This window comes from Mustelus asterias, chromosome 10 (assembly GCF_964213995.1).
Source record: "Mustelus asterias chromosome 10, sMusAst1.hap1.1, whole genome shotgun sequence".
In the NCBI taxonomy this organism is placed as follows: Eukaryota; Metazoa; Chordata; class Chondrichthyes; order Carcharhiniformes; family Triakidae; genus Mustelus; species Mustelus asterias.
In genome coordinates, this window is record NC_135810.1 from 93023220 (window position 1) to 93047711 (window position 24492).

At 41.1% G+C, this 24492-nt stretch overlaps 1 protein-coding gene across 2 annotated transcripts; it reads right to left on the reverse strand.

The window, feature by feature from the left end:
• Positions 1-1629: 1629 nt before the first annotated feature.
• Positions 1630-23925, reverse strand: katnal1 (katanin p60 subunit A-like 1). Of its 2 annotated transcripts, XM_078222213.1 has the most exons (12): positions 23872-23902; positions 22934-23080; positions 21034-21209; positions 18973-19136; positions 14927-15092; positions 11174-11301; positions 10989-11094; positions 6940-7098; positions 5818-5944; positions 4879-5013; positions 4483-4609; positions 1630-4079 (listed from the first exon to the last, which is right to left on the reverse strand). In XM_078222213.1, the coding sequence occupies exons 3-12, from the start codon at positions 21193-21195 to the stop codon at positions 3881-3883; spliced, it is 1473 nt and encodes a 490-aa protein (XP_078078339.1). In that variant the 5' UTR covers positions 21196-21209; positions 22934-23080; positions 23872-23902; the 3' UTR covers positions 1630-3880. The 2 variants fall into 2 exon arrangements, with proteins under 2 accessions (XP_078078339.1, XP_078078340.1); XM_078222214.1 differs by lacking the exon at positions 22934-23080 and having other exon boundaries at positions 23872-23925.
• Between the last annotated feature and the right edge of the window lie 567 nt (positions 23926-24492).

Consider the following 24492-nt stretch of genomic DNA (forward strand, 5'->3'; position numbering starts at 1 on the left):
GGTACTCCCATTCAAAAGTCTGATGGCAGCACGGAAGCAGCTATTCTTGAGTTGGTTGGTACGTGACCTCAGACTTTTGTATCTTTTTCCTGATGGAAGAAGGTGGAAGCCCAGGGTGCGTGGGATCCTTAATTATGCCTGCTGCTATTCCGAGGCAGCAGAAAGTGTAGGCAGCGTCAATGGATGCGAAGCTGGTTTGTCTGATGGACTGGGCTACATTCACAACTCTTTGTAGTTTCTTGCGGTCAATGGGAACAATTGTGTAAGGGTGACATTGAAGAAACAGCTCTGCGGCCATCACTATGCATACAAATAGCGGGACAAAAAGTTGCAACAAGCTTGAGGGATTATTTAGAGGGCCACTATCACAAGGGACCTTAGTTCCTTACAAATAGAAAATATAAATGTAACAAGGAATTATGAATGGAAAAATTATTGAAAATTGCAGCTTTGCTCAGTAATTACACTCTCTAATAACTGCTGTTATATTCACTGTACAATAATTATTGTACTTAACTCAAAGGAAAATGTTGAAGCACTGCAATTACAAAAATAGGCTAAAACACGAACCCATAGGATGACGCCTGCCATTGTTCTCAAGCCTCAACTTAAATAACTTCAGGGACCCATTTAAAAAGATTACAGAATATTTGTTTCCCCAGATGAACCCGGAAAGATGTGCTGGAGGTACCCTCGAAAGTGCATTGGAGGTGTTCTGGGAGGTGCTCTGGATGATCCCTCACAAATCCCAATGGAAGGACTCCTGTGGAAATTGCCTGGAAAGGTTCAAGTTCTGATGGGCAACTCACTTGTTTTAATTTATTTATTCGTGTCACAAGTAGGCTTACATTCACATTGCAATAAAGTTACTGTGAAAATCCCCTTGTATCTGGAACCCTCTGGACAAAGTCTTAAACCATGAGTTTGAGTCGAGTTCTAACTTACTTACCTGAATAGGTACCCAGGAAATGTTAGACAGCAAAAAGCCATATCTAAATCCTGCATAACTCCACTGACCCCTTCCTACTCCACCCCAACCCTTCAACTCCACGAACAGGGAGTTTGAGAACAGGTACAGAACAGGCATTTCTGAAAAGGTCCATTTTGGAAGTTTAGGTGAGAAATGTGGAATTCTAATGCAGAGTAAAGAAAGTAGGAGTGGCGTGACAATCTGACGGTGACTGTCACTCCTCAGGAGATTTGGCCCATTTATATTGAATAGGCATCTCAGCAGCTTTTCTTGTCATTTTATCTAACCATGGCATGCGGAGTACTGTCGCTTACCAGTTACCATATATTTATACATTACAGTGCAATTGCCATGCACTTTCCCTTTGGAGAGTGATTTGGTATCTGAACTGTGGAAGTTCTTCTCATCTCCCAGCCAAGATCTGTCTTTCACCAATATCAGAATAGATTAAATGATGATTTATTGCATCGTTGTTGAGATACCCTGACATGTACAAATTAGCTTCCGCCTTGGTCTATGCAACAAATGACAATACCTAATTAATTGTGAAGCAGTTTGGGATCTGCTGAGAATATGAAAGGTGCTTTATATATTTAATTCTTTCATAAAATACACGTCATTAAACATGGTTACTTCAAAAAAAAATCCAAAAGTCATTAATAATTGAAGTTTAGGTTTACTAAGCAGACTGAGCAGAATTATCCCATTATTACCAGAAATTTCACAAAAAACTAAAAAAGAAATTTTATTTAAAACTCTTTCATAACAGCAAAAAAACATAAATAATATGCGAAGTAATACAATTGCTCATTACCAAAATAGTACATGTAACGCTTTTATGAGGACACAATATAAAATGACATAAAACATTAGCATCCCTTTTTCTATAAAGTTTTTGTTACAAAAAGTGCAAATACTAAAAGAATGTTCATAACAATAACTAAACATTTAATACTGAGTTAGCACTAGTCAGCAGAGCCAAATTGACACTTCAAGATTTTAGTCTCTGAATTTTGAAAAAAATCAATTGGCTTATAGAACATACCAAGTTTGAGAATGATACAAGATATACCTGCCCACTCATGCTTCTTCGTAGTAGAAGAATGGAAAAAAATTAAGTTCTTCCATAAACATTGATGTTCCAATGCATTGCACCATGCATCTGGAGATCAGTTTGAAGCACAATTAGCTTTCTATATTGTTACTACATAGACATAGTAATGAGCTGAGTGTGTGTTAATGGGGCTGTTCACATCTGCCTCTATACTGTAGCCGCATGACAAGAAAACTTTAAAAATGCTAGTTGGTTTCCTGCACTATACAAGTTGTCAAAAATAAAATTGCAATTTGCAATTCCGGTAGTAAGATAGCACTGATGACACTTGAAATTGCTTTGGAATTATTCATAAATTAGTATGCCTCGTGTTATATGATTAACTCATCTTTATAATAGTGATGCATATGAAAGCAAAATGATTTGTTCCAAGAGGACTAAATAGCTCCAAAGATTAAAAACTGTTGCACAGAAGTACCGATCACATGCCTTTAACTCCCTTCTTAAGAGAAAAACAATTAAACCTTTGGTAGGAGAGTAGTCAATATCAGTCTTTAAGTAAATTCAGACAGGTAACTGAAAATGGGGATTAGAGCTTGCACTCAGGAGAAAGGGCACAAACAATCAATGTAATGGCATACTGCATGGCACAAGTTATAACCCAAATATCAAGGGGAAAACAAAGTGCTGCTTTGGAAGAAATCCAATAGATTTGGGTGAAACTGACTTGTTTTCTCAGTTGATTTTCGTTACTAAAAAAAGTCACAAAGCTGCTCAGCAGTTGATACTGCCATGTCGGAGATACGCAACCTGGCATTACGGTTTTAGAGCAAATTGGTGGCTGCATCTTGATGAGGCGCTGCAAATTGAAACGTGCAATTTTGAAGAAATCTTCAAAATTCAAACAGCGTTAACATTTGCTTATTAACATGAATAGTCTGGATCCTTAAATGGAAGGCAAATTTCATGCAGCACAAATCAGTTAATCTCACCATACTGAAATTAAGAAAATTAAATAATTGGAGACATTTCAGTCCTTTTTCCACAGAACAAAGAAAAATTATTTTCAGAGAAGTATCTAACAATTGAAAATAATACTACCTGTAAAACTCTATTTCAAATTATGTTCATGTGCTCAATAGTGAGTGTTAAGGACACAGCATTCATTCCAACTCATATATATATCTGAATTTTGTAGTGTCCTTATCACGCTACTTAGTTTTAATAATAAAAATCATTGCAGCTTAAAAATTATGCCTATGGACAGATAGTTTGCAAAATTATAGCAAACTATGCAATCTTTGTTGTAGAATACATGGTCCTATGAGATCTTGTGGCCAAGTAACATGGTTTCTTTCAAATCTGGTGCCCAAACCAGTAGTTGTTATTACTGTATGGTTGTTAATTATTTTATAAATTTGAAGCTTCTAACAAAAAGGAGTATATAGAATTGTGGATTGTATCTGGCAAGAAATATTAGGGCAGAAGAGAAATTAGATGTTTTCAATATGTAGCACAGCTTTGTTGTCGAAATGCTAGTTAATAATTTGACCAACAAGGGGGAGGGGTGTGGATTGCAAGGGAATCCTACTTCCTTACCAACAGATCAACACTTCAAATAATTTAAAATAGCTTCCTCTTTACCAATATATGTCAAATTAGTTTATTAATGCCTTAAAGTGCTTTAATTTGCATGTAATGAGTCAGGCTGGATGTAAAGTTGATTCAAGGCTCAAATTGATAATGCATTGTCTATTAAGAACCAAATGTGCAAAAATAATCTCGATATCCTATGACTTCACACAGTATATATTACTCAATACCTTCCACTGTCTGATGTACACTACCTAGGAGAATTACACTGAACCAAACTCAGCCATCCATGTTGCATACTTTTCAAGATCTGAAGCAGAAACTGATTTGGAAATTTTCTTTAGAGACAGCTCAAAGTCGTCCATGGTTACAGGCATTTGTAACTCCTCTTTGGACAAGGCTTTGATTTCTTCTGGAGACAGGCCTTGAATTCGACGCCGCATTGCCATCATGGAAGCATCTCTAAAAATAGTTAAAGCAATAATGATAGACAAAAATATATTTTTAAAAGTCCTAGTTTCCAGTCAAATCGCCAGTGTCTTCCTTCTCCTCGCTACTGCTCTTTCCATTAGCTTGGATATTGACCTTCCCATGATTAATGCGCATGATCCAACTTTTAATTTTCTTTAACCTACGAGGCATAGCAATCCATCTCCCTGTGAACCATCTTTAACCCTCCTGTGACCTCCCTTAGAATATTTCCCACATTAAGGTGCAATCTCAATTGAAATTAAGTTCAAAGGACACAAGTTTGATTGTTGATGCTGGGATTTATCTTCTGATTGAAGCACATCACTATGTTTCTAAAGTTACCAGGCCACCCTCTATGCCAACATTTTATCTTAGTTTGGTTGAAAATTCTTGCCTGCAAACGTTTGTGATGTCTGCGCCAGAATAACCTTCCATCTTCTCAGCAATAACTGTAACATCAACGCCTAGAGCAACATCGACTCCTCGGAGATTTATTTTCAGCAGCTCTGCCCTCCCGCTTGCTGTTAGGAACAGAAACAAATTAAAAAGCAATTCCAGAATGTAACTGATGCAGAAAACAGGTCTGCATTGTTCGTCGATAAAGCTCAGGCATTGGCTTTAGATAGTTATTCACGCACCAATTACAAAATAATCACAAAGTGGACTGTTCCATCACTTAAAAGAAGGAATGGCTTCAAATATTAAGTAACTAAAAGTACACCGAGTATATAACTATTCACAAAGACATTCCACTTCAAGAGCAACACTAATAGCATTCAAGGAGCTGTACCTGTCGGCAAAGAAATGTAGACCCTTTTTTCCAGTCTCCTCCTCAAAGCTTCATCTATATCCCATGGGAAATTAGTGGCAGCCAATACCATAACCATTTTGGAGGGATCTTCATTATCTGAAGCACCCCCTACACCTGAAATAGGAAATAACTGTAAACATTTTGAACATGGGTGTCTCAGAATTTCTTTTTCAATATCTTGCTTATCTAAAGCAAATAAACTAAGCTAGTTGGTATCTCTGAAATAGTTTCGATATTTCTTTGGTGACAGCAATAACAGATATGCATGCATATTGAATCTGTTTTAATGTACATCCAGACTATCTCATCTATCATCTTTAGCTGCACTCTAAAATAGTTGTTTACTCATCAGTGTTAAGTTAATCAGTGAATCTACCGTTCTTGTGGAGAACGGGGACAAGAAAGAAGCAACTGCAACTCATTGGCTTATCACAGCATCATTAGAGTTCAATAAGATAAACACTAACACAAGCTCAATTTCCAGTAATGAATCGGATGCAAGTTCGTCCACTGCCTTTCTTCTCTCAACCACAGCATTTGGCAGACTTAACTGCTGCAATTCATGTTTATTTTAAGGCAAACACCAGCATAGAATAGGCCTCTAAAGCCAGGAATGGAGTACGATAGCAAGTACAAAACTTGCCTAACTTATGACATTAGATGTACAGCAATTTGTAACTGTTATCCCAATTCCAGGAGTTAATAAACATAATTTATGAAACAAGTAGCAATATAGTTGTGCCCAGAGGTCAGGAGAGTAGTAGAATTGCCATAATATGGAGGAGCAAAACTGAGCAAATAAACACAATATATATGGGTTTGACTTCTTTAGAAGGTGCAGTAATGAAACTAAAAGGCAACATTTAACACTATGTGCAATAAATTTACTAATGCCTTTTACAGACAGAGGGAACCTACCATCCATCTGAATAAGTAGCTCTGACTTCACTCTACGGCTGGCTTCATGCTCATCGGATGTGCCCCTACGACTACAAATTGAATCTATTTCATCTATAAAAATAGTTGTTGGAGCATAAAATCGGGCCTGAAGGAAGAGTACACAGAATGTCATACATATAAAAATCTTAAGTATTCACCTTAGCAAGTGTACAATCTCACCTAAAGGATATCACCTCTATTAATGCAGCACACCCTTGACACTACATTCAGAGTATCAACCTAATCCCCTCAAATTCAGATTGAGGTTTGAACACAAATATTGCAGAGGCATGAGTACTACCAACCCAGCCCAGCCAAAACAAAACGATCAAACTTCGATAAGATGGCACCACTTAGCTGAACGAGTGACCTTTTGACCATTAAGCTTATTTCAAGTTTTAAATGAATTAGACATTTATTCAGGCTGTCCAGAGTTCAGTTTTGTTTTCCAATTCCACACATTTCAGCTGTTTTGTGGCAAACAATTTCCTTTAGGAGAATAATTGGTCTAAGATATGAGATAGCGCACGGCAATGCTAGCCACTTACACGGGGCTTCCTAGCCAGTCGATAGTACAGCTTCCTTTGGACTGATTTCCTCAACCTGTCTTGAGTATAAAGGAAAGCTAGATTTGTAGCTACATGGAACTACCCAGTCACCAAATAAATAGGACAGTGTGCACTCAGAAGCTTGCAATCAAAATAATGATGAAAGAGGCAACATAACTATCTTGGGTACTAATCAGTTCTCTCCATTTATAATCACTAGATTGCAGATGAATACTTTCCTCACATTTTTCTGCTTGGGAATGGATGGAAAGAGTCTGGGTAGGGGATGGAAGCTGTTCATTTTCAAGTCAAATACTACTTGTTAGTAACTTAGTTACAATAATCAGTCAATGCAGACAGAAATTCTCTTCAATCTACTGGCAGTCTAGATGGTGGCCAATGAGGTGGGGGGTGACAAGGGGAAGGAAAGAAAATAAAATTTTGTTATTTACGTCTACGCCTCCTTTTCCTTAGCATCTAAACAATATATTTTCTAACATTCACTTCATAGTGAGGAATGCAATAGGCAAAGCTAAAAAGCAATTTTACTTACCATTTCAAATAACAAACGAACTAACTTCTCAGACTCTCCTCTGTACTTGGAAGTTAGTGTGGAAGAAGACACATTAAAGAAAGTTGTACCACACTCTGTAGCCACAGCCTTAGCTAGCATGGTTTTACCTGTGCCTGGTGGCCCAACCATTAACACACCCTGGAATATGTAAGGCAGAAAATCAACAGAATTTTTCTTTAAACTGTATTCAGAATTAAATCAAATAAAAACAAAATTTAAACAGTATCATTTTCTTTCCTAGTTCATTATACTTTTGAATGCAAAATGAGTGTGTTCACAATTACTTGTTTAATTTCCAGCTCTAAGTGATAATATATTCCCGATTATGTCTTCCTTGTACTTTATAAGTACAGCCTCTATACACAAACAAGGTGTGTTCATCACCTTTTGGGAACTGGAAGGCCTTGGCACACTATCCCTCAAGACAAATTGTACCAAGATGATCAATCCTCCATCAAGGCCATACTTTAACTTATTTGCCCAGAGGGGCCAATGCTGAGGTGCAAACTAACAGCAAGAACATTCCAATGCAAGAGTGAATTCAAAAAACTCCAGGCCAACTAAATCAGAAAAAGTTGCGAAGGATTGTACAGAAGGAAACTTGAATGTGAAAGACGAGTTTCTTTCACACAGTAGGGAAAAAATATACCCAAGATAAGGAATTAATATTTTTCTCCATTTGTCTAATCATCAAAGAATTGTATGCGTACGGTACTGCGGAGCACATCAATGCCAAAGCTCAAGTTGTTGAATCCAGTTGGTAAAAGCATATATACAGCTCCACACCACTGGGCAAAAGAAGCTTTTTTGAAAAATACACCAGTTGGTCCTAAAAGTGAAATTGTGCAAACTGTACACTTTTCAATCAGTTTTTCCTCAGTGTTTTCCACACTGTTCAGGAGTAACAAAAATAGAGAATCGGACACAACTTTCTCCTTCTGTTCACATTCTTATTGTTCCCTAAAAAATATCCTTTGTACTGGGCAGGTTACAAGCTCCCCTGAGCACTTCTATCTTGTCCATGGGCAGCTTCCCATAGAACCACAGAATCCCTCCAGTGCAGAAAGAGACCATTCAGCAAATCAGGTCTGCACGGACTCTCTGAAAGAGCATCCAGGCCCTCCCCTCTGCCCTATCCCCGTGGCTTTTTACCATGGCTAATCCACCTACACATCTTTGGACACTAAGGGGCAATTTAGTATAGCCAGTCCATCTAACCTGCACATCTTTGGACTATGGGAGGAAACTGGAGCACTCGGAGGAAACCCAGGCAGACACATGGAGAACATGTGAAGTCCACAGTCACTCAAGACCAGAATTGGACCTTGGTCCCTGGCACTGTGAGGCAGCCATGCTAACTACTGTGCTGTCCATGTTAACTGCCACTGGACTTCCATAAATTGGAGTGGCTTGTTAACTTTGATGCACAGTACATTCCAGATCGCTGTTTGCTGTGCACGTGCACACCTTAGAACAAACATGGTTCTCCTCCCACTAGTCCCATCTCCCTCTCCCCTCCTCACCCATCCCACTGAAGGCAAAAAATAATTATTTCATCCTTTCTAACCATCTGCTCATTTTCAAGTGAAATTCTACTTAAGTGTCTTTTGTAACTTTGCTACAATAATCAGTCAACTGAGGCAGATAGAGATTTCCTTCAATTCACTGGCAGTCTAGATGGTGGTCAATGGGGCCACTGAAGAATCCTGCAGCTTGGCCCAGTCCAGTTCCACTCTGTCAAAATATTTCAGTGAGGGGAATATAACACCCATTAGACTCCTCATTTCCATCTGCAAGGAATCCAATGCCTGAAACATAAGCCTGATGAACTTCGCATTGGCCTGAACATGCACATAGACTGGGAGTCCCATCACTAAATTAGTAATCACATTGTTGCATCCAAAAAACAGGGAGAACACACATTAAGTTTTATCCTCAGGACACGGGTCCCTATTTCATCTAGCTGACACTCCAGTACAGTGCTGAGGGAATGCTACACTGTTGGAGGTGCCATCCTGTTAGATCAGAAATGAAGTTCCTCCTGCTCTCTCAAAGGGACAAAAAGACCCGATAGCACAATTTCAAAGCAGAGCTATTCCTGCTATCCTTGCCACTATGTACCCCTCAATCAATACCACAGAAAATGATCATTTGGTCGTTATCACATTGCTGTCAATGGGTGTTTGCAGTGCCCCAACTTGGCTGCCACATTTCCCACAACAATGACAACACCTAAAAGTACTTAAATAAAAGCAAAATACTGCGGATGCTGGAAACCTGAAGTAAAAAGAGAAAATGCTGGATGAACTCAGCAGGTCTGGCAGCATCTGGGGCCCGTGTAATTCTTCTTCTAAACTCAGACTCGCTGAGCTTATCCAGCATTTTCCCTTTTAACTTCAGAAGTACTTAATTGGCTATAAAGTGCTTTGGGACATTCTGAGGTTGTAAAAGACACTTTACAATGCAAGTCTCTCTTTTGTTGAAGTGCCATCCAAGTTCCTCTAATGGTTGAATCCAGAACTGAGGGCTTAGTATTTTTCCCCACACAGAGGCTATAGTGGAACTTTCTCCCCCCAAGGGCCACGGATGCTGCACCAACTGAAATTTTGAAGACTAAGAATTTCATTAGGTAAGAATATCAAGTGATTTAGAACAAAGACGGGTAAATACAGTTGCATAAAGATCAGCCATGATCCATGGCTGAATGGATGACAAAACAGACTAGTGGGTTTGAATGGCCTATATCTTTTCCGAGGAATAATCTTTATTAGAACATATATCTAATAGCAGAATTGTAAAATTACATTACAACACAAAGCATTTGTAGGTTTAAAAAATGTTCAGAAAATGAAAACAAGTTTACATACATCATAAGAATATGGAACATATGAACCTTTCTACTCAAAACTACTGAATACCATGCTCGTTAACCTGTACAAATAAGCAATATTGATTTTAAAAGGATCATTTCAGTACTATTTATAGAAATTCTTGTTCCAGATGGGTACATCTGATCACTCAAAGAAAGCACAGAATTTGCTTCTTAAAAAAATTAAATCAAGAAGTTTAAAGCAGTAATGTTGGGTGGATTTAAACAAGAAGTAATGTTCTATGTCCAACATGTATTGGGCTCAAGTTGCAGTTTTTCAGAACTCTTCCTCTTTGCACAAATGGCAAATTGAACTTAGGTTGGTTGTCACAAGAGTAGAGGGAGGAAACTACACAATTATAAGGCAGTAACACAAACTCACATCTGTTTTAGTTTGGGTGGGTGGTTAACTTTAACGTGCAGTATTCTCCCCTTCTTACATAGCCATTAGTCTACATTTAACACACAATGAACCATGAAGTTAAAAAGCGTATAAACAATATGGAAAGACAGCTTAATGTAAATTGTTTTGTTTTTTGAGGATGGGTACAAGAACAGAGGGAATTGGGGAGTACATGTTGAAGGTGGCTGAATTAGGCAGTTAAGAAAGCAGATGGGATTCTTGGCTTCGAAAACAGAGGCACAATTTAATACAAAAACCAGGAAATCATGTTGAACCTTCACAAATCTCTGGTCAGGCCTCAGAAGGAATAGTGTGTATATTTCCGAGCACCACTAAAGTCAAGGCCCTGGAGAGGGTAGAGATATCTGAGATTGTTCTACTCTGAGCAGAGAAGGTTGGAGGGGTGACCTTTAATAGAGGCAAAGTTGTGAGGGGTTTTGATAAAGCAATAGGGAGAAACTATTTCTTCCGGCAATAGATTCTGGGTTCATAGATTTAAAATAACGAGCAAAATAACTGGGAGAAATGTCTTCAGACAAGATTAAGACCAGGAACACACTACTTGGAAAGGTGGTGGAAGCAGATTCCATTGGAACTTTAAAAGGGCAATTTAGCACTTTCCTGAAGACAACTAATGTGCCAAATTATGAGGAAAAAGTCGAAGTATAGGACTAAATCGGACAGCTCTTTCAAAGAGCTAGCAGGTCAAATGGCCTACGATTCTATAAAGATCTCAACAAAAAAACTAATTCCTACCTTCCAGGGTCGCCTTATTCCCTTGAAGAAGTCAGGCATCCACATGGGTAACACAACAGCTTCTCTCAAAAGTCTCTTAGCATCTTCTAAATCAGCTATATCATCCCTGAACAGAAAATGAAGATGTTAGGTTTTGGTCATGGGTGTAAAAGTATTTTTAAAACCCTAATATTAAAACAGTATACCAATGGACATTGGGATTCCTGGAAATAATATCTCTTTCCAGAACATCAACTAAGTCCTTATCGTAACCAGTTCCATCAAATCTTTTGCTATCTGCATCTCCCGCTGCTTCCTGGAGATTTCTTCTGCCCTGTAACCAAGTTGACAAGAAATTGTTAATATTCTATTATTATTCCTGTATATCAGCAGGTATATAAAAAACACCAAACAGATTTTCAAAGCTCATGGTAGAAGGCAAACATGGTCTCATTCTAGTCCTGCCCTTTGACACACAAGTGGTGAGCATGAAAACACAAAATGGAGTAACCCAGCCCTTGACCACTTAGAATGTCAGAATGTTAAAAGGCCATCATTTATCTTGCCTTTGGTTGAAGAATGAGAAAAAAAAATAACCATTTTTACCTGAAGAAGCAATGAAAATGTGAAATTGTAAACTGTTTAATATAGGACTTCTTAAAATGTTTGGTTCCCACTAATAAAGTAACCAAAGTCAATGGCCTGGATTTTTCCTGTGTGAACAACAGCAAACTTGTCAACATAAAGTTTTCACAACAACATTTTGGGCCCAACATTTCCAGACAAAAAGACCCTACTCCAAAGTCTCCTTATGAACAATTTTTAAAAATTCAAGCCACCGACGACACACATACTGGAACACATTTCAGCTTCCAAACTGACTGTGGAGATCTCACTTTTTAAACTGCCTCTAACACTATTCTGATATATAAAAATACGTATAAATTAATTACTTTTTAAAAAATGATTCATTTGACCTCACTGCATAATTCTATGATTTTTAAAAATTAATTCTTCTCATTGGAGTTTTCTTTCACAACATGGCTTTGTGAAAGGGAAATCATGGTTGACTAATTTATTAGAGCTCTATAAGGAAGTAACAAGTAACATGGATGAAGGAGAACCTGTAGATATGGTGCACTTGGCTTTCCAAAAGGCGTTTGATAAGGTGCCACACCAAAGGTTACTCCATAAAATAGGAGTTCATGGTATAGGGGGTAACATATCATGCTTGGGAACTGATTAGCTAACAGGAAGCAAAGAGTAGGGATAAATGGGTTATTTTCAGGCTGGCAATCTGTAACTTGTGAAGTACCACAGGGATCCATGTTGGAACCTCAACTATTTATTTGATGAAGGGATCATATGTATAGCTGCTAAATTTGCTAATAACACAAAGATAGGTAAGAAAGTAAATTGTGAGGGGGCAAAGAGTCTACAAAGGAATAAGACAGGTTAAGTGAGTGGGTACCAATTTAGCAAATGGAGTATAAAGTTGGAAAATGCAAACTTGTCTGTATTGGCAGGAAGAATAAAGAAGCAATATATTATTCAAATGGAGGGTGATTGCATAACTGTGCATTAGAGGGATCTGGATGTCCTGGCATATGAACCACAAAGTTAGTAAGCAGTTACAGCAACTGATTAGGAAAGCAAATGGAATGTAATGATTTATTTCAAAGGAAATGGAATATAGAAGTAGGAAAGTTTTGCTACAATTGTACATTGGTGAGTCCACATCTGGAGCACTGTACAGTTTTGGTCTCCATACTTAAAAAAGGATATGACTGCGTTAAGAGTTCAGGGAGTTTTCACACAACCGATTCCTAAGATAAAGGAGTTATCTTATGAGGAAAGGCTGAACCGATCAGGCCTGTAGACACTGGAGTTAGAAGAAAGTGAGGTGATCCAATTGAAACATTAGGTTCTGAGGGACTTGACGGTAGATGCTGGGAGGATATTTCCCCTTATGAGACAAGTAGGGGAAACGGTTTAAAACGAAAAAGTGTTTCCCATTTAGAATGAAGATGAGGGTTGCAGAGGGTTGTTAATCTGTGGAATCCTCTTCCCCAGAGGGCAGTGACGGCAGGATCACTAAATATTTTTAAGGTTAAATTGGATAGAGTTTTGATTGACAAAGGGGTCAAAGAGCATAGGGGATAGACAGGAGAGTGAAGCTGAAGCCACGATTAGATCAGCCATTAACCTATCAAATGGCAGAGCAGGCTCGAGGGACCGAGTTGCCAACTACTGCTTCTAATTCATAGATTTGTGCGCATTATTATTCTTTTGCTTCAGTGACTTTTAAACATTAACTCACACTGCAGCAATTGAGTTTGGACAGATTCTGTGGGTGTGCCATCTATTCACTGCACCCTCTATCCCAATCATGTTTTCCCTGATGGCCAGCATTAGTGAATGCTGCAGAGCCACACGAGGCCCAAGGGAAATTTCTGCCCTCGTTACCACACTCGGGAAATTCACACTTTACTTTGAGGTTAGGGGTGAATGACATCGCTTCACTGCTGATCATAAAATCCAGACCAAAGTCATTGGTGCACCTGAAATCCCAGTGCTGCTAAATAAGGCCATTTCTAAAGAGCAGTCATGTACTTTGACTGTCTGGTCTTATATGCCAAAGTGTTTCTTGAGCACCTTTTTAATTTGCAGGAAGATTTCTGCAACCATTATTTAAGGGCTTCACAATCTATGCTGTTGAAAAGCATAGTAAAATGAATATTCATTTACCACTGGTACTTCGAATAATTCATCCATCTGCTGAGTTAGCTGCAATTTTATTTTTCCCATCTTAAAAAACACTTCTGGAATTTCTTTCTCAGTTTAACCTAGCACCAATTGGTTCTTCTGGTGCTTTTCTACAATTACGCTATTTGTTTGCATAAAAACAGTAGGAATAGAAAGTTCAAAATAAAATTAAAGTGATTTTGTTTCATTGTCACACTAAAGCGGAAAATGTAAATGAACACGTTAGGCAACATGGAGGTTTTGTGCCTTCCTGCCTCTCAATTTGATTGGTGACTTCCCAAACTTGGTCAAAAGCCAAGACTCTCACGAGTTGTCAAGAATGTTTGACCACTTCAGAGATGTTCTGAGGACCTTCCTGACACGTTTCCGCTGCCCTCCTGTGAGTTCCTTGCTGTGACCGAGTTCTGGATCCGTTGCTCTGGGAGTTTGGTGTCAGACATACGAACTATACGTCATGCCCAGCGGAGCAGCTTGAGTGAATAGCGCTTTATTACTGGGCATGTTGGCTTGAGAGAAGATGCTACTGTTGGACTGCCTTCCTTACCACTGGATTTGCAGGATGAGTGCAGCTCGAACAAGCAGCCCGACATTGTCCAGGACAAAGCAACTTCCTTGATTGGCATCACACCCAGCAGCTTAAACATTCAACTATCACCAGCGCACCATGCCTGTTGTGTATATGTACAAGATTTATTGCAATTAACTCACCAAGTCTTCTTTTGACAGTACCTCCCAAACCCAATACTCTACCACCTAAAAGGACAAGGGGAGTCATTAAATGGCAACAGCACCACTTGCAAGTGCCCCTTCACTATACATGGAACTATATCTCCATTCCTTCATCACTGAGTCAAAATCCTAGAACTCCCTCTCTAACAGCACTGTGGGTGTACATACACCACATGGATAGCAGTGGCTCAAGGTGGCGGCTCACCACTAGCTTTTCAAGTGCAATCAGGGACAATAAATGTTCACCTTGTCAGCAGTGCACACATCCCAAGAACAAATAAGAAAAGCTAAGACCTAGTTGAGGAACAGGCTACTTCAACTATGATGAACATAATGCAAAGTTTGTGGTTTTTGAAGGAGCATATGATTTGACAGTTCTAATATCTCAACTTGTAGAAAATAACCAACAACCCTGCCTATAAGTGAAAAGAACAAGTTCCACAGTTGCAGCACCAAATGCATACCTTGTCATCTTTTCCTCTTGCTCTGGAATCACTGCTATGCTTGTTGCTAGATTTATCAACTCTACCAGCCTGCTGACCTCGACCCCCAAGTCCTCGTGCCTGGACAAGTGGCGATTCTTTTCGCGCAGGTTTAACCTCACGATTCGGCCGCTTCATCAGCGGAGCTCTGTGAAATTCAATGTAACACTGTGTTAGGTACAACATTCATGCCCTGATCGGGCAATGCCAAAATAATAAGCTAATTGATCAACACCAACTGAACCTTTCCAAGAAGTGTGACCAAAAAGTGAAAGTACTGATCGTACAAATGTATTCCAAAAAAAATCAGTTTAATGTTATTGCAATTAAATTTGACACAAGAAAATACTGCAAATTCATACTGCTTAATTATTCTTCATTTATTTTTAATTTAAAATTATACTTATAAGGCAGGTATTTTGTGTTTATCTTCACAGTAGAGGATATATTAAAAATTGTGGAAAACCAAACGTCTAATAAAAATGAGGAACACAAAGTAGTTATTAAGAAAAAGTACTGAAAATGTGATTAAAAGCTGATAAATATTGTCGCCCGGATACCAACAACTAAGTGTTTTAAAATAGGTGGCTGTAGAGATGACTAATGCAGAGTTAGAATTTTTCAGAATTCCCTAGAATCTAGAATGGCTGTTCTGGGCACCCCCACTGTTCAAAAAAGGAGAGAGAGAAAACAGAAATATTCAGGCATCATCTGTGGAGAGACAAACGGAATAAATGTTGCAAGCCAATGACCTTTCATCAGAACTGGGAAATGTTCAAAATGTATTAGGTTACAAGCAGGCAAAAGTGGGAGATGGGTGGGGAGGGGGAGGGGGGAAGCTGGGAAAAAAAACAAAAAGTGTCTGTGATAGGGAAGACAAAACAGATTAAATAACAAAAGGCCAAAGGAATTGGCAATGGGACGAGAAAAGCAGCAAAATAACATGTCTAATAAGAGGTGCGAATGGTAGAATATTACCCTCATCAGTCACAGGGAAATTGCCAGAATCCATTACTAAGAATATGAGAACATAAGTAAAAAAATAAAAAACAACAAAATTAGGCATGACGAACCCAGCTTTACGAGAGGGAAATCGTGTTTGACAATGGGGTGCGAGTATCTCTAGCAAGTGGGTATTTATTGTCCATCCCTAATTACCCTTGAGAAGATGGTGGTGAGCCATCTTCCTGAATGGCTGCATCCATGTGGTGTAGGTACACTTACAGGGAGTTCCAGGATTTTAATTCAGCACATGGAGGGACAACGATACTGCTCCAAGTCAGGATGGTGAGAGACTTGCAGTGGGCATTTGCAGGTGGTGATGTTCCCATATTTCTGCTATCATTGCCCTTCCAGAGGTCACAGGTTTGGGAGATGCTGTTGAAGTAGTCTTGGCAAGTTTCTACAGTACATCTTGCAAGTGTATTACTACCACTTTGCACCAGTGGTAAAGTTCATGTTTAAAGTGAATGCTGATGGGATGCTGATAACGTGGGCTGCTACGCCCTGAATGGTGTTGAACTTCTTGAGCATTGTTGGAGCTCCACTTATCCAGGCAAGAGGGATGCATTCAATCACATTTCTGATTTGTGTATTGTAGATGATGGACCAGTTTTGGGGAGTCATGAATTGAATTCCAAGTCTGACTTGATCTTTAGCCACAGTATTTATAAAGTGGGTGCAGTTAAGTTCCCAGTCAATAATAACCTCCAGAATCTCAGTGGGGGATTTGAGTGTAACTAGCAGGATGGTTGAGGGGGAACCAGAGCTTGTGGTATATTTACATTTTCAGATGCATAGCGGCATGGTGGCACAGTCGCTAGCACTGCTGCCTCACAGCTCCAGGCACCTGGGTTCGATTCCTGGCTTAGGTCACTGTCTGTGTGGAGTTTGCATGTTCTCCCCGTGTCTGCGTGGGTTTCCTCCGGGTGCTCCGATTTCCTCCCATGGTCCAAAGATGTGCGGGTTAGGTGCATTGGCCATGGTAAATTACCCCTTAGTGTCCCAGGATGCGTAGTTAGAGGGATTAACGGGGTAAATATGTGGGGTTACGGGGATAGGGCATAGGTAGGACTGTTGTCGGTACAAACTCAATGAGCCTAATGGCTTCCTTCTGGACTGTAGGGTTTCTATGATTCTAAGATGCCACAGAAGTGTGTGCTACACAAGATTGAGGATTGGATGATAGGCAGAAAAGCAAGAGTAGGAATGAAAATGTAATTTTCAGGATCGCAGGTGTATCTAATGGAATGCCGCAAAGATCAGTATTTGGACCTCAGCTGTGTACAATTGTTACCCAATGTCTTAGATCAGAGGAACAAGTGTAATATATCTGAGTTTGTTGATGATGCAAAGCTAGCAGAGAAAGTAAGCTGCGAAGATGATAAAGAAACTATGCAGGGATACAAACTAATTAAATAAATAGGCAAGTTGGCAGATGGCATATAATATGGAGAGGAGTAAAATCATTCACTTTGGAGAAGCAGTATTTTTTATTTTAAGTGAGAGATTAGGAAGTGTTGGTATGCAGAGGGATTTAGGGGCCCCTGGACATGTATCATAGAAAGTTAACATGCAGGCACAATAAGGTAAATACTATGTTGGCCTTTATTGCAAAGAGTTTTATGTATAAGAATGAAGAAATCTTACTGCAATTATAGAGGTTATGGTGGGGCCATGTCTGGAGCACTGCTGTCCAACGCTGGCATCTCCACATCATGGAGCACTGCTTACAGTTTTACTCAAGAAAAGATATACTTGCCCTAGACAGGGGGCAATGAAGGTTTACTAAATCTATTCCTGGGATGAGGAGACTGTCCCATGAGTAGAATGGGTTTATATTCTCTGGAGTTTAGAAGAATGAGAGATGGTCTCATTGAAACATATAAAATTCTTATAGGGTGGCACAGTGCAGTGGTTGGCACTGTTGCCTCACAGCGCCAGGGGCCTGGGTTCGATTCTGGCCTTGGGTGACTGTCTATGTGAAGTTTGCACGTTCTCCCCATGTCTGTGAGGGTTTCCTCTGGGTGCTCTGGTTTCCTCCCACAGTCCAAAGATGTGCAGGTTAGATAGATTAGCGATGCTAAATTGCCCCTTAGTGTCCAAAGATGTGCAGACTAGATGGATCAGCCACGGTAAATGCACAGGGTTGCGGAGATGGGGCAGGGGGCTGGACCTGGGTTAGGTGCTTTCAGAGAGTTGGTGCAAACTCGATGGACTCTCCCAGAGGGCACAGGATGCTCAGTTGATGAATATAATCAAGAACGAGATCAAAAATATTTTGGGTACTCGGGGAATCATGGCATATAGAGTGGGAAATGGAGTTGGCATAGTTAGGCCATGACCTTATTGGATGGCGGAACAGCCTCGATGGTTGGTATGGGCTATTATTTCTCCGGCTTCTTTTGTCATTTGCTCACCACTAAGCACAAATTATTTGCCCTCTTTTTAGGTCAAACCAAATAAACAAACTCAGATTAAGTCGGGACAAAGTAAAAGGGGCAGCTCCCCAAAAGGAGGGGGAACAGCCCGAACAGAAATCAAAGTACAAAGGAAACTTAAAAACATCAAATTAGAATGTGATTGTCAGGGTCAATAACGCACCCCAACCCCTGCGGTGCCCAATGGGCACGGAAAGCGTCAACCGCGCCCGTGGACACCGCATGCTCCCTCTCCAGGGACACCCGGCCGCGAACGTAGCCGCGGTAGAGGGTAAGACAGTCAGGATGGACGGCCCCCTCGATCGCCCGCTGCCTGGACCGGTAAATGGCGCGTTTCGCCAGGCCCAGGAGCAGGTTCACGAGGAGGTCGCCATCCCGACCCTTCCCTCTCCGTACCGGGTGCTTTAGCATATCTACATTGGATTTGTACTGCCATTGCCTTAAAGTTAATGCTTTGTATCATCATACATACAGTTAACACTGACGTTAGAAATAAATTTTAAGTACAGTTCACAAACAGAAAGAGAGAACTCGTATTCATAAAACTCAAGTTTTACAAAACTAACATTCAGTATTAATTTTACACACCGGTGTTCAACAGGAATAGGTGGTGGCCAAACAGTGGGATCTTTGGAAGATTCATCTTGCTGAGGTGCACAGTAATCAGTAGGAGGTTTCTCTACTCTGAAGCTTTCCAGGGTGTTAACGATACCTTTGACTTGCTCATACTCTTCGACCAAGTCTTGACGCACCTGGAAAACAAATCACAGCAACATTCTGTGCAGTATTTCTGTGACAGGATTCGAACAAGGCCTGCTTTAACTTCCTCAAACACTAGATTTTTCTAACTGCATTTGTAAATGATATAGACACATTCAAATGAAAGCACTTCTGCCCTTTATCTTAGGGATTCAGAAAATTAATATGGTCAGAGTGCACCTTTATTGTGGCTTTTCCTTTTATCCCAAATTGAATCGAGATGATAAAATAATGCAAATTATCCATTAAAATAAGTCTCAAAAGTCACATCCAAACGAGAAAAAGCAAGGCAGGACAAAAATAAAAGTTCATTTACTCTTGGGGCGGCACTGTGGCGCACTGCTGCCTCACAGCACCTGGGACCCAGGTTCAATTCCAGCACATTCTCCCCGTGTCTGCATGGGTTTCCTCCGGGTGCCCCGCTTCCCTCCCACAGTCCAAAGATTGTGCGGGTTAGGTGGATTGGTCATGCTAAATTGTCCCTTAGTGACAGGGGAATTAGCAGGGTAAATGCATGGGGTTAAGGGGATAGGGCCTGGGTGGGATTGTGATCGGTGCAGACTCAATGGGCTGAATGGCCTCCTTCTGCGTGCCGCCCTGGTTAAGTAAAGTTGACAAAAAAGGAGCAAATCATAGGGAGAGCTGTGGGGAGCAAACTTGGAGCTTGAAGGTACAAGGAGGCAGCCGGAGGTTGGTGACTCCTTACTGCCTTTAGAGCTGGTGTTCTGCTTGACAGGACCAAAGGTGAGAAACTGCACTTGGGACTTGGAGTTTGAATGTATGTAATGATCCAGGAGAAAATAATCTTAGATGGTGAGCTTGAAACCCTGCAGGTTAATTCAGGGTTGCAGCCATCTGGGTGAGAGCAATGTGTGGAAGAGAATTTCCAGGCAAGTTCTTCAAACATGGAGATTGGAAACCCTTGTGCGATGGGCAGAGTTTCAGCAAGAATAATTGGCTCATGGTGTGGCAAGCCTCCAGATGGGTTGAAATCCACGGAATCTGATTGGGATGTCCCATCACAGATCGCCTGTTCATTCACATGCATCCCTTACTTATCCTGAATATTCAAGTAGGAGATAGATACTGTAAATTGTGTTATTGTTCCAAATTGAGAGCTATAGTGAAAGCTTTATGAATATTTGTATCACCTTCTTGTGTTTGGATTGAGATCTTTCTCACCTTGTTGTATGAGGTAATATAGTTCATTTTTCTTGTTTATATATGTTTTATTATTTGTGTTAACAGTTCATCAACCTGTGAATTTGTTCAGTAACTGTCCTCCAAAGTTTCAAAAAAGTTAAGATCCATCAAGCTAGTTTTCATTCTGGGATGTAACAGGTCCAGTATTATCAGCTCAGATTGTAACATTACAACATCTCAAACAGTTGTAATAGAACACCCATATTGATCTTAATAGAAATAGTCCAAAGATGTGCGGGTTAGGTTAATTGGCCATGCTAAAATTGCCCCTTAGTGTCCTGAGAAGCGTAGGTTAGAGGGATTAGCGGGTAAAATATGTAGGGATATGGGGGTAGAGCCTGGGTGGGATTGTGGTCGGCGCAGACTCGATGGGCCGAATGGCCTCTCTGTGCTGTAGGGTTTCTATGATTTCTATGAAAGAGATAGATTGGATTATTTAATAGGGATCAAAAATCAAAATTCAAAAACTATCTGGGGAAAACATTTTCAAGTCATGATATGACTAGTAGATGCAACATAAATTTCTTAATATCTCCAAACACTCTCACTATAAAATTTCTTCATCATCTCACCGCCAGTAAACAGTAATGTCGTTGAGATAAAAGATAGCTCGAGCAAATGTGTATAAACAAGCATCTCGCTAAAGGACAGGGTGAGTGGGAAATTTGGTAGAGGAAATCATCGTACTTGCTGCCATTTCATCTTTAACGCTGGATCTCGGATTGACTGACTGTGCTTCTGAATCTGCTGGATCACTCCTTGGTAGTAAACCATTGAAGAATCATAGTTTCCAAGCAGGGCATATTCCCTCCCTTTTTTCACATTATCGTAAATCTCCGCCAAGCTCATGGTGCTCCACACTCCTGAAAGATTCAAACATTAGCATTAAGCGCGCTTTGAAATTCATGTTTCTGCATAAAATCAGAGAATTGCTAATCCCACGAAAGTTAAAATGGGTCTTGAATGCTTGACAGTTAAAATATGCATTTCTGAATAATTCTGGGGATTTTTAACATGGACAAATTTCAGAATATTTCACTCAATAACATGTTGATTGATTAAAGCTTTCTTAGAAACATAGATGTTTACAGCACAGGAGGAGGAAATTCAGTTCATTATTACAATGCCAGCTCTCTGGTTGCGCAATCCAAAATTAATCACATCATACCCTTCATTTCCAATAACCTGGTGCCTTCCTCCGCTTTAAATATTTATCCAATTTACTCAACAGATGCATTGCTTTCAGCCTCAACCACTTCCTGTGCAGCAACATTCTTTCCACGCTCCAACAATGTTCTTTCTTTATTTTAAGTCATACTGCACAGAAACAGGCCCATTTGACCTAACATGTCTATGCCAACCATCAAATATCAATCTATACTAATCCCATTTACCAGCACTTGGTCCATAGCTTACTATGCCTTGGCAATTTCCGTGCTCGTCCAGATGCTTCTGAAATGGAGTAACTGCCTCCATCACCCTCTCAGATAGTGCGATTCGTATTTCCACCCCCCTCCTCCCGGGTGCAAACATTTTTCCTCAGGTCCCATTTAAATCATTTACTCCTCATCTTAAACCTATGCCCTCTGGTCTTAGACACCTGTGCCATGGGGAAAGGATTCTTACAATCCACCCTATCACGGGCTGTCATGATTTTGTATCTCTCTGTCAGATCTGCCCTCAGCCTCCTCTGTTCCAGAGAAAACAAATCCAGCTTATCCAATCTCTCCTCATAGCTGATCATTTTGATCCCAGGCAACATCCTGGCAAATCTCCTCTGTACCCTTTCCAGTGCAATCATGTCCCTCTGATAGTGTGGCAACCAGAACTGCACACAATACTCCATCTGTGGCCTAACCAATATCTTATATTCAGTGCCCCAGCTAATAAAGACAAGCATTCTGTATGCTTTCTTCACCACCCTATGTACCTGTGCTGCCACCTTCAGGGATCTATGGACTTGTACACAAGATGCCTTTGCTCCTCAATACTCCCTAGGAGCCTACCGTTTATTGTGTATATCCTACCCTTATCAGACCTCACAAAATGCATCACCTCATACTTATCAGGATTAAATTCCACCTGCCAATGCTCTGCCCAATTTACCAGCTGATCAATACTAATCAGGGATGTTTAACTGGTTAGAATTGGAGGAACAGAGATATTCAAGGGTTATCAGTCTGGAGGAGATTACAGAGAAAGGGAGGGGCAAGGCCATGCAGGGATTTGAAAACAAGGATGACAAATTTAAAAACAAGCCCTGTGCAACAGCAAATGTAGATCAGCAGAGGGGAAAGAGTGAAAGGACTTGGTGTGAGTTAGGACACAGGGGCAGACTTTGGGGTGACAGCTGAAAGTGAGAGGCTGGCCTGGAGTACAATGTTATCTCTAGAATTACTATTCCAAAGACAAGCATATAACTGCCAATTTATCAACAGTAGAACAACTAGAAACTGCTTATATCAGGTATGCACCTGACACTCATCTAACTGATAAATTTAAGTATGCCCAAGAACAAAAGTTAAAAAAGAAAAAAAACATTTTCTATAACATGCTGCAGGACAAGTAAAATAAGCAAAGAAAAGACCTTTGTTAAGCTCGAGACATCATCATTGAGACATCACTTTGGACATCATTAGTACTGGAGTTTGAGAACTACTTTCTTTCATTTGCTCTTGAATTAAATTCATTCACGGACAAAGGAATTTACTGAATGCTCAACCAATTCTTCTTCCTTCGGGAAAAAGATACAAAAGTCTGAGGTCACGTACCAACCGACTCAAGAACAGCTTCTTCCCTGCTGCTGTCAGACTTTTGAATGGACCTACCTTGCATTAAGTTGATCTTTCTCTACATCCTAGCTATGACTGTAACACCACATTCTGCACCCTCTCCTTTCCTTCTCTATGAACGGTACGCTTTGTCTGTACAGCAGGCAAGAAACGATACTTTTCACTGTATACTAATACATGTGACAATAATAAATCAGATCAAAAATTCAGTATTTTCATACATATACACGAGTAGAAAATTGAAGATAAGAACTGTGGTTGCTGGGCCAGCCTTGCTGGGAAGTGTAGAGCTTTCTCCTGTGTACAGGAGCTGGGTTTGAGCTGTAATTCAGTGCAGCCTCTCTGAGCCTGTCTCCGGCCGCTCACTCCCTGAATGTATCTCGTCTCCCAGGACAACGGGCCAGAGCCTGCCGACAACCAACCCTCTCCCTCAAACCCCCTTCCACTGAGCGGAGCTTCAAATTCAGTGCATATTAGTCACCGGCTGTCACCCCCCTCCCTCTCCCCCTCAATCGGCCGGCGCATCCTGGAGTGGGAACTACAACCCATCTAGAGTCGTCCCCCACCCCGGGGCAACAGCCTCAGCCCATCGGCGACCACTAGGCCTCGCCGCTGTAGGCCAGTGAGCCGGCGGGGCACGCCCCGAGCAGCCCGCCTAGGGGTACAGGCACACCGAGCGGGCAGGCTCCACAGCCCAGGGGGCCAGCCCCAGCTCCGCCACCCAGGGATTTACCTTCAGTGCCGGTGCTCCCAGTCTCTGCGATGCTCTGACCGGGGCGGGGCCAAGGGGGCGGGGCCCAGGGGGGAGGGGCGGGGCCGCTGGGCGGTTACCAATGGGCAGCGCGCACAATGGAACTCTGACCTCCGTCACAAAGGCCAACTGACCAATCAGCGGGCGGGCTGGGAGAAGGCGCGGGCGGCTGTTTGGAAAAGAGATTCACCCACCGTGCATTGCGGCAGAGTGTCAGTTGGGGGCTGGAGGCCCAGAAACTGGGAGGGTGACAGACACGGAGGGTGATAGACACTGGGGGCTGGAGGTCCAGACATTGGGGGGGTGATAGACACTGGGGGCTGGAGGTCCAGACATTGGGGGGGTGATAGACACTGGGGGCTGGAGGCCCAGACACTGGGAGGGTGACAGACACTGGGAGGGATGGGGGGGCTGATAGACATTGTGGGGAGGGAGCGGTGGACACAGGGAAGTGGGGGGGGGGGGAGGCTGCTGGACACTGTGGGAAGGATGGGGTCTGATAGATGTTATGGGAGGGGCCCTGATAGACATTGTGGCGGGGCCCTGATAGACATTGTGGCGGGGCCCTGATAGACATTGTGGCGGGGCCCTGATAGACATTGT